Source organism: Parasteatoda tepidariorum, chromosome X2 (assembly GCF_043381705.1).
Source record: "Parasteatoda tepidariorum isolate YZ-2023 chromosome X2, CAS_Ptep_4.0, whole genome shotgun sequence".
Lineage (NCBI taxonomy): Eukaryota > Metazoa > Arthropoda > Arachnida > Araneae > Theridiidae > Parasteatoda > Parasteatoda tepidariorum.
In genome coordinates this window covers 39,709,205-39,720,665 of record NC_092215.1, presented here as the reverse complement: position 1 = coordinate 39,720,665, position 11,461 = coordinate 39,709,205, and the positions used below count along the sequence as shown (strand labels likewise).

The 11,461-nt window shown below is 28.5% G+C and overlaps 2 protein-coding genes across 5 annotated transcripts in view; both read right to left on the bottom strand.

Moving 5' to 3' along the window:
• LOC107442618 (syntaxin-binding protein 5) overlaps positions 1-4,811 on the bottom strand; it is a 60,520-nt gene extending 55,709 nt beyond the window's left edge. The window contains exon 1 of one of the 2 annotated variants that reach the window (XM_016056227.4): positions 4,498-4,811. In XM_016056227.4, the coding sequence (XP_015911713.1) occupies positions 4,498-4,632 (135 nt within the window). In that variant the 5' untranslated portion in view covers positions 4,633-4,811. The remainder of the gene's footprint in view (positions 1-4,497) is intronic. The other variant, XM_016056228.4, reaches the window with a different exon arrangement.
• Positions 4,812-9,228: 4,417 nt separating this feature from the next.
• Positions 9,229-11,461, bottom strand: part of LOC107442621 (gamma-aminobutyric acid receptor subunit alpha-6-like) — a 57,184-nt gene continuing 54,951 nt past the window's right edge. For 2 of the 3 annotated variants that reach the window (XM_043041827.2, XM_016056233.3), the window contains exons 9-10: positions 11,036-11,143; positions 9,229-9,704 (exon numbers count right to left, since the gene is read on the bottom strand). In XM_043041827.2, coding sequence (XP_042897761.1) covers positions 9,342-9,704; positions 11,036-11,143 — 471 coding nt within the window. In that variant the 3' untranslated portion in view covers positions 9,229-9,341. The remainder of the gene's footprint in view (positions 9,705-11,035; positions 11,144-11,461) is intronic. The other variant, XM_043041826.2, reaches the window with a different exon arrangement.

The window sequence follows — 11,461 nt, the reverse complement described above, 5'->3', positions numbered from 1 at the left end:
TATGCACAGTAAATAAGCACGCAAATATGAAAAGCTATGTTTGATATTAAAATCGTGTGAATAAGAATCGAGATATTAGCAGATTCCAGGCTTGGTATCTCTAAAAGGCTTGTAAGAAGCAGTGTCGTTTGAACTATGAAAATCGGATTTATCTGGAGGGCGGGTAAAAAATTCGGAAAATCTTATCTGCTGCGCGTCAAAGGGGAGAACATAGCTAAAATAAGTCAAAATAAGAAAGGATTGGTAGCTATGTGGTTTGAATTTTCTGTTTCTCTTTGAAAATCAGTGAATCTGAAAAAGCGGAATACTTATAGAAAAAAGGGAAATTTTTAGAAAACCTGAATTTTTGACTAAAAAAAAAGCTGAAATTCAAGAGATAAAAGTGAAAAAAAGCGGAAAAATCTCATCCCTGACAAATTCTAATAACTGAAGTACATAAAATTTGAGATTTTTTACCTTAATAATTTTCAGAAGGAACTTTTTTAAACTAGTGCATTAACTAGGTATTAATTAATTAACTATGTATGCATTAACAAGATTATTAATTATGCATTAACTAGGTATTTTATAAAATTGTGAATTAAGAAATTGCAAATAACATTTCCCCGACTTTTTTTGTTAATTTTTAATACTAAATTCAAATGCTCAAACTAATAACAGATTATTTCATAGTCAGTTGATTATTTCATTATCATTCATTGAATATAAACTTTTTATATTTCTGCAGACATTTGCTCTTAACTTAATAAGCACATTGGCATGCATCAGAAGTTTCTTTTCAGAGATAGAAAATTTGTAATCATTATAATAAGAATATTCAGTGCCACATTCTACAACAAATTATCGGTGTGCAGTTAGATAATAAATTTGAATCATTTTGCTATGTTCAGTCAAAACTATTAACCTGCCAGTAAATGAATTTAAAAACTTTATCACAATATATTATTAAAAAAGTGATAAAAGAATTATAATATTTCACATTAATTTTTGTGCGTAACAACAAAATTTTGATTACCAGATCATGTTAATGATTGAAATAATTATAGTTAGTTTTAAAGCTGCTATGACTGTTCTTCATAAAATAGGCTTAGAGCTAAAACTTAAACAGTTTGTTAGTATTAAAAATAAATGAACTAACTACTTAATATTTTTTTTATAGGATGCTGCAATCACTGAACTAGGAATTATTGTATGACTTTTACAATGTTTAAAATACATACATTACAATTAAAAAGCTTCAATACCATTTTCTCCTAAAATTGTTTATAATAAAACCATAAATATTCTATTTAGCTATAAATATAAGCAGAGGATGTGCAAAATAACTGAGTTATAGGTCATTCTCTGCTAATGGGCTATTTTCAAGTAGTGACAACAAGAAAAAAAAATAATTGCCAGAAATTTCTAATTTTTCATAATGAGATACAGGAGGAGGCACAAAACAAGAAAAACATAGTAATCATGTTTAATATAAAAAAAATACTAAATTAGTAAGTTTTTATTAAAGTGGAAAAATGATATACTAATATGGCGATGGAATAAACATTTTATAACATATTAGTTACAAACATGTTTAAAGTAATAATTTTAATGAATATATTAAGTACAGGTTAGTCCTTGCTTCTTTCAGAAAATAACTAAGTCAAATCAAAAAACAAAAACTACCTTTTTTAACTAGTCTTTAAAAACATTAGGAACAAACCCTCAAAATGTATCCTTATCACACAGTGAGGGAATGAAATTTGCTTTTGAAGTTAATACTCATAAATTTAAAATAGCAATATATATTCTTAAACTATCCAATAAGAGAAAACTATTAATACATTTTCAGAAAATAAATAAACTTCATAAATTACAAAAATGCAATTCTCTATAAGAGAATAAACGAGGGAATTTGAAAATAAGCATTATTTGCATCTGAAATTTATTCTCATAAATGAGGTTAAATAACAATATATTGTCTTTCACTATCCTATTCAATGCAATGTTTGTTTTGCAGTTTTATCAGAACATGTGCAAAATTTTTACCCAAAAAATAATGTCATCAATCTGAATCATGCGCTATGATTAAGGGAATGATATGAATAAAAAGTATAAAACGTTTTTGCTAAATAAAAACACTCATTTAAAGACCAAAAAATTTATGTAATATATGGAAATAACATTACAAGTGTAAATTTTAAAAGATAAAAGTGTAACAAAAAAAGTATCAGATAATGTAAGAAAGATACTTTCAAACTTTGAACAGATAATTTTCTAATTTTTCTATAGAAAAAAAAAACTAAAATACTCTCCATTTCTATATTTTAGCCTATTAGCAGAGAATTATCCTTATGAGAAAAAATTAAGCATTGAATATCTAAAGTCTATTAATTATATTAAATCTATAAGTGTAGAGTCCACAAAGAAAATTATACAGAAATTTCCCTGCCATGTACTATTTCCTCATTGAATAATACGGTGAAAAACAGGTTTTGCATGTAGAAAATCTGAAACTTACAATTCTAAAATTGCCTGGACTATTGCAAAGAAGATTAACCAGTAAACAACTATACCATAAGATAAGCAAATCAAGTATATATAAATGAATACTTTAAGCTTATGATATCGTACACGATTTTACATTGTGGCCTAACTACCACAATACCAAATCACTAGTATATAAGACATGTTAACTTGATTCTATCTTGAGGTACCTTTTGATAGATAAAGATTGACATAGTCGATTTATAATTCCCCCCACATTGGTGACCCGGACGTGATATGAACTTGTCATTGATGAATGGTCTACATTAAACAGTTGATTTGCTTAAAAATATACTGCTCAAAGAAAAAAAAATCCAGTGAAGTAAAAAAAGTCTCCTGGCCAATAAACAAAAAAATTAAGAAGAAAAAAAAATGAGCGAAATGCTATAAACAAAAAATGAAAGGTAAAAAATGAAGAAAATATAATGAGCAAAAATTGATATAAATAAATAAACAGCATGAATCAGCTAGTGTAATCTGTTCATCGAATTCTATCATAGATAAAATTCGGGAAGGGGAGTAATGTGGCGTAACTACCACTATAAATATTGAATACCAAATCACTAGTATATAAGACATGTTAACTTGATTTTATCTTGAGGTACCTTTTGATAGATGAAGGATGACATAGTCAATAATTAAATCCCCTCAATATTTTCTATTATTATTTAATATTTTTTCACTACTTTGAATATATAAATATATTTTTTATTTATTTATTTATTTTTTTTTTGCTTTCAGGTGGCTAAAACTTCACAATTAAGATGCATTAAAAACATTATTAATGAAGCAAATGCTGGGTAATAGCTCAATGTTAAAACAACTTCAGTATAGAGAATACTAGGCAATGACTATAAAAAAAAAAAAAAAAAAAAAAAGAGGTCAAGTAAAAAAATTTAAAAAACGGAAATAAATTCAAGAAAATGAATTAATAAAATAGAGTGAAATAATTGGTAAAAATTATTACAATCTCGAAGCCTCAAAATGCTTTTAAACGCAACGTATTATCAGAAGACGAAAAAACTTCGATTATGCAGATTCTGAAAACAGAAAAATGTAGATATACATTTACCACCAACAAAACAAATGGAATAATCTCCCATAGGGATATAACTTAGAAATGAAAGACTAGTAAGGAATAGTTAATAACAGCAAGAATTTCTCAGTATTGAGCATTCAATTAAAAAAAATTTAAGCCTTTTAGTAACATTGAATCCTTATTCCCCTAGTTGCAAATAATTTATACTTGTGAAATAATATTAGCAGTTAATTAGCTAGCAGTTTATAAATTAATCACTTTATATGGCATAAAATCATTTTATTAAAATAAATTTAAAAATTGCTCACTTTTTAACTTAAAGAGAACTACATTAAAACAAACTTGTAAAGAAATTCCTGATTATTGTTCAATTTTACTAAACAACGGTTGCGTCATATAAATTTAGAAAAGCTCATTCTGAAATATAAAGAGTAAAAAAAAAAAATCTCAAATTTCTTTATATAGGAGAGAATCACATGATAGTGAAGCATGAAAGTATGTGACATAATTTCTCCCTTACACCTTTAATCAAGACATTTGCTGAATCTTTAGGTTTTTTTCTCACGAAATATAACAGAATCAAAAAAAATTATATGTCACAAATACTCGAAACACACAAATTGCTTGAATTATCAAAAATTACTTTACAATATAACTCCTAACAAATACTAATATCAGTGTTAATAAACAATTTAAATACTAATAACAGTGTTAATGATAAACAATCTAAATAAACTTGATAGATCTAAAATATAATTTAATAGAAAAGCACAGTTGTTTATCACTGAATATAAATCTGAAAATAACTATAAATAAGGATAAAACTATTTCATTGTAAAACAATTGGCAACTACAAATAAAGTTCACACACAATAAGGAAAAGAACAAATAATCGTTGGTTTATTGAATAAGAAAAAAGAGGAATGTATTACCTTCAGAATTCGAAATAGTTCAGGTTGCAAATTTTCATCAGGGAAATATTCTGATCTTTGACTGACAGAAGATCTCAAACCATCAAGAACACCTTTAAAAAACCCGCTCGACCTCTTAATATCAGGTCTAGGCATATTGATAATGATATATATTTACATGTTTACATGATTACTTCCATTGAAAATGCGTGGATGTGTTAAGCTTCAGCATCAAAAATACAAAATTCCAAGTAAGCACCATAGACAACCTCCTTCTATTTACAGTCTGTCATATGCCGAAAACCGAAACAAGAATAAATGCCATTGCCAGATATAATTTTCAAAAAATACGTGCTACGTTTGCACGTTCTGCTAAAAATTAAAAAACTTATTTGCAACAAGATAAAATAAATATCCACAATTATAATAGCCTAAATAAATAATAATTAATTAGCTCCTCACTATTTTATATTTACAATATTTTTACACAGTTCTCGTCAAAAATAATCGAAAGATGTGTGTCAACCTTTTAACCAATCACAGATCACAAAGTTGTTGGAGAGATGTTGAGACTGGCACGATTCACGCAATGCTAAAATACAGAGCGGTCAGTACAGAACTAATAAAAAATGAAAATGAGCAAAAGCACTATTTCGCGGGAAAAGTTTTGACAAGGCGAAAAACTACCTCATCCTATCTATAGGTAACTTTTTTTTTTCTTTTTGCTCAGCCTACTTATTTTTTTTAATTTTCATTCAATCGATTCCCTGCGTGCGCAACATGTGTATTGCAGTAGCATAGCAATTTCTGGCAAAGACTGGGCATAGCAGCAATAGCTGGGCTCTCGGGGCAAGCATACAAAGTGGGACCTCCTCAGTCTCAAAAAATCCATTGCTTTTAATATGTAATGAATTATAGTTTTAACTAGAAACTGGTAAAAAATATCATTTTAGTTTTGTATATTGTTGTTCTGTTCCACCTTTTTAAGTTTGAAAATTTGATGGAAAAAAATTTCGAATTAAATTTAGAAAAATGTAAGTAAGAATAAAAAATTAAAATATATTTAATTTTTATAACTTTTTTTTTAAATATTTGTATACTTTTAAAGCCCTAATACACGGGGAATGAGCCGGAGCAGTGCTCCGTATACCCCAATGGTAGTTACACCTTTGGTCGTGTAATGTCATTCTGACGAAATTTATCATTGTAATTCTGTATCACCTGTTAAAAGAGCTGGTTTGATAAATGCTTGTATAATTTTATTCAATGTTCTTTGGGGAAAATTTTAAATCAATTGAAAAAATTCTTCGAAGATAGAGAAGCAGTGAAAAGGCAAAATGGACTCACCCTTCGAAACTTTATTCACAAATAGCACCAGAATAGACAATTTGTGATCGTTACGTATATGTGTTTTAAAGGGCACGTTAATTTTACTAGCGTATCAAAAAAGATAAAAAAGAAAAATACTGCAACACCTCTTACAAACATATAAATTTCAACGTGCGCTATTTCGGATACTTTTTTTAATGTTAAACTTGTATTATCTTCAAACGTGGATATTTTGAATGATTTAAACAACCGTTATTTCTTAATAGAATTATGATTCCAAGAAAATAAGTAAATAAATCAAAGAACAAATAAAGCATTCCCGCAACAGCCCGTTGTGAGACGGGGAGGTTAACGCTCCACAATGTCGTGACCAACGATATGACGACTACAGCAATTTGCATAAGCAGCAGTCTTATTTTCCCAGGCAACCTTGTCCGAGCGTACGGTCAAAGGTTGGGTGGGCTTCAAGGCGCCATTGAGGATCGAACCTCAGTCCTTAGACCACTGAGTCATATTGACTCGTTCCATGAAAAAACCCGGCTAAATTGTAGGATGACATGAACTCCAGAATAGTGAATCAATTGGAAGATACGTGGGAATCAAATAAAATAAAAGAGGAGCCAGAAAATAACGACTTACAGAGAGCCCATGGCAGAGCTCTGTACTTTTGGAAACATTTGGGGACCATTCTCACTGCCACTGATTTTTTATTACTTCAAAAAAATTGACGCATAGCATCATAAAAAAATTTAAGTCAAGAAATTTTGTTCTTGAGCAATTAAAAATGTTAAATTATTTCGGCTAAAAGCTAATTTTTATTATTTTAATGTCCAAAAACAAAAAAGCACCCTGTCAGTTTTTTATGCTAAAAATATAGTAGAATTATGAGGAAAAAAAATTTAAGATTTTAAAGTTGTGATTTACCTGAAAAAAAATTCTTGAAATTTGCAAAAATATTTCCCTAAAAAATTATTCTAATGAATGTTTTTAAATACTTAGATACATATCCAAGCTTTAAATAATTTATAAGCGTAGTTCTCACTCTTTTCTTTCTAATGATATTAAAAAAAGAAAAAATGTAGTTAGTTTAGGAATAAAAAAATTTGTACACCTTAAAAACACGTAAGTTATTCTTTCTAGTGACGCATTTAGTTAAATTAAGCCAAATTTCAAAATATCCCCCTCATCTTAGTTTTGTTCCATAAAATCTGAAAAAATTATTTTAGTTTTTTTTCAGCATTTTTTAGGGAAATATTTTCACTGAAAAATTTTACGAATATCTGCAACATGACTGCAATAGTAATTGGTTCATTTCACACGGAATAAGTCAATTATAATGTTATTAAGTTACAAAAAAATAATAATGTAATTCCTTATTATTAAATTATGTATTTATTTTACCATCAAAATAATTCCGGTAAAACAGTTTACAGCATTGATTTTTCAGTAAGCTTGTCTTTCGCCTAAGTCAGTGTTTCGTAAACTTTGCCCCAAAACTTCACTCACTTAATTCAAAACTAAGTCACTCTTGAATCGCAAAAATATATAATTTAGCTCATGATAAACAATTTAACGGCCACTGGCTTCCTTAAGCGGACAATCTACTCTGTCCTAAATGTCCGCTTTACGTTCGTTCACTTTATATTAATATTTGAATGCGAAGTTAACATTTAGTTTCTTTAAAAAAAAAATAATAACGTGGGAGGTAGTTAAAAGATATATCCACTTGGTGTGAACAAAAACACACTGCCCTTTTTTTCGTACTGGTGTTTTTTTTAAATCTAAACCCCCTTTTGTTATGTGTTAAAAGACTGAGAAAAAAAACACCAATTTGAAAAAAAAGTGGCATGACATATTTGTTTTTTACCAAATGGATATTTCTCTCTTTTACCTACCATTTAAGCTTTAAGAAAGCATTAGACTTTGACTTCAGCTCCAAAAATAAAGAATTGTATCGATAATTTATTATGATCGACAGAACAAACTTATTTCAACAAAATAAATCCCAATAATAAAACATTTGAGTTATAATTTTTTTTTGTTAGAAAGAACCTTTTTTAAAAGGATGTTAGAACAAATGTGTTAAAAGCAGATTCCCCACCACTTTCATTTACAAAGGGACTTTTTTATCACTTCAAAATGGAGCGTGTTATGGGCAGAATTTTCCGATTGATTAAAATATTTTAAATTTTTTTCTCTTTTCTGATTATAAGTTCTATTTTCTGACGACCGAATAAAAATTCAGTGATAGATAGCTTCCGAATTACGTAAAATGAAAAACATTAAAAAAATGCATATTTTGAAAATTTAAGGTGATCTTATTTTTTTGGCAACTTAAAGGCAATGTAAAATTTAAAGACAATTGTTATTATGAATGATTTAAAGATTTTAAACCAATTAATACTTTGCATATGTTATTGAATACTTTATAAATCTACTTTTATTTTATTACAGACATTTTATATCCGTTGATTAATTACGTAATTCACAAAACGGTTTTTAAAAATTTGTGTGTGTCCAACATCTTTACTTATCTCTTATAAATTGTTATATCATATTAGCAGGAAAGCTGTCGGTAAGTTTAATTGTTTTAACAATGTATAATGCGCAAAAAAAAAAAAAAAAANAAAAAAAAAAAAAAAACAGACCACCCTAAATAACTTTTGATCTAAATGATCGCATTTTCACATTGACTTAATCTCACACTCACGAGGGTCTGACCTCAAACATGCTAACAAATTAGTCCAGACTATATTTAAGTTACGAAAGACACAAAACGTTCTTTCTCTAAATAAATATGTCTTTTTTAGGATAGTTTCAGATTTCAGATCCCGTAATCTGGAAAATATGGTCCCAATAGTTTGATCAGGAGAGGGGTCCAGTGTTTGACCTCTTTAATATTAATTTTACTTTTTGCATATTTAGCCATAACTCGATTTTTTTGAAAGCAATTTAAAACGTTTTTGCACTCAATTATAAAATTCATTTGTCCAAAGATAATTCTATGCAAAAAATGAATTTTAGTAAGTATTTGTTGTTTTTTGCCATTTATTTAACAGTTATAAAAAAAATATTGAATTGTAAAGTATACTATTTGTTCATCATTTTAAATATTGTAATTTTACATGGCAAACTGCAAAATTTGAGTGAAATTGAATGAATAGCTCCTAAGAAATTAAATGTTAAAAATGCAATATTTTTACGATCCGATCATTAGATCAAAAGTTATTCAGGATGGTTCATTTTATACACACTGTACGTAATTATTTTAAAACTTTAAGGTATTTGAAAATTTTCGATAACCTTACGAAAGTTTGAAATTTAATGACTATTTACGAAATAGATTTGAACATTTAGATTGAATTAGCACATTGCTTATGCTACATTTGTGTTTTAATGTTAAAATATGTCAACAAAAACAAATACAAAAATAACAATTTTTATTTTGTGTTTACAAAGATATTAAGTAAGCTATGGTAATGTCAACACATGAAAGTATATTTTTGATTTTCTAGTCATCAAGGCTTTCTAAATACTTATTTATTTGCATTTCCTTCAGTAGGAGCAGTTAATTCATCATCCAAGATATGAAGAAACAGAGTCCAATACAGTAAATTTAATATACCGAATGATACAGGAAATAATACACGAGCATAGCTATCAACTTTACTCGCAATGTGGCGATTTCTATATGGACTTTTTTCCAAAGATAGACCCCTTCCTAGAGGAAAGGGCCTTCGCCTTATCGAAAGCTTGGCTCCTTGCATAAGCTCTTCCAATTGTTTCTGTTGTTCCAGAAGTTGTTTGTCCCTTGAAAAAGAATTGGTGGTTTTTTCATCTGGCTCCTTAAATCTTACACTGCTGAATCCTGAACTAGGTTGAGATGTTGTTGGAGAGTCCTGAAAAGGTACAAAAACCTAGTATTAGTATTTTGAAAAGGTATAACACTCAAAGACCATATCTCCACGAAGAAAGTTTGCTGCAGAAGACAATAAATGGGAGTTATATTTCTTGACGTGTCAGTCAGGTGGCCGAGCGGTTAGCGTGCCTGACTACGAAGCCAATGGTTGCAGGTTCGAATCCCGCTTTTAGCTTGGATGTTTCTCTTAGTGTATTGTCCTCTGTTGTGTGACCCACCCTATGAACGGACATCTGTGGCGTGGGTAATGCTGCTCGACTCCGTGATTTAGGCTCACAGGTGCTCTGAGGCCAACGTTAAAGAGCAACACTTTCAGCATCTTCCGTGGTAAGGAATGAGATTTCAGTGCCTGCCATTAAAAAATATCTATATGTATTTCCTGGTCTTAGTCGGTTATACGATGATTTTTCACAATGTTAAAATTTCTGTTTCGTAGGATAGGCGTATAATAAACGTATGGATAATCCTTCCTTCAACTGAATGATAATTTAAGTGTCCAGTTTTATTGTTTATCCTAAAAATTGCAGTATCCTAAAAATAATAAATACAAATAAGAAAAAATAAAACTTTGGCAAGTATTTGCTCCCATGCAATTAAAGTATTTAAAAGTAATCTTTCGGGTTTTTTCGTCTTAGCGTTGATAAGAGCAACCACATCAGTGAAAAAGACATATTTTATAACTAAAAATTTATTAAAATTTTCGTGATAAATTGCTTTTTTTAAAGAATTTTTGACACGAGACGTTATTCTTACGTAACTTGTATCTGAAATTTTTATAATCTGGTCAGATAATAGGCCCTTTATATTATGTATTTGGTCTAATAAGGCATAAATGGGTTTCCCCATAAAAATATTTGTGCAAAAATTGGCGTAAGCTGTAAAAATGAATTTAATTCGCTTACATCATAAGGAATGCAGCTTACAACTAATAATTATTTGATTTTAAAATTAAACTCAACTTCTTAAATTATAACATCGTATTCTTATTTGCACAAACAAGAACGGTAAATTAATGAAATTATAATAATTTATTTTAAAAGATTTGAACTCATTTCCTTCTTGATGTTTTTTGTCGTAAAAAAGAGATCAAAAAGATTGTATTAAATTATAATTAGAAAAAAATTATGTATATTCTATGATACAACGCTTAGAAATCATTCATATATTTAAAATAATTTTCTGAACTGAAAAAAAATTTAATTAATTCTATATATAATAGAAATATGTAAAAGTGTAATTTAGAGAATAAATAACCTTCAAGTGTTTTAATCAAATCAGTTCAATAGATTAAAAAATTTTAAGAAAAATTACCGTAGACTCTGCAGTAGTTCCATCAGGGTTCTCCTTTTTCTTTTTTTCTCTGTCCATCTCAACGAGTGTCTTGAATTTTTTTTTGTATTCTCTCCTTTTCAAACTGTTCTAAAGTAAATATTTCATATATACTTTGACTAAAAATATTCCAGTTCTTTTGGGACATCTTGAGAAAGGAGATAGGACGTAGGATGAGATGGGATAGGAGATAGGACATCTTGAGAAGAAGAAAAGGACTTCATGCTGCAGATGTGGTTCGTATTATGGACTGCGAGGATTATTTGAGAAAATATTGTTTCCATATTGTTGAAATTAATTTAGGGATTTTTAAAATATTAAATTAGATATTTTTTTTTTGAAAGTAACATTAAGAATAGTTCAAAGAAGAACACCATAGTGAAATTTTCAAGAATCCCATTCAAATGG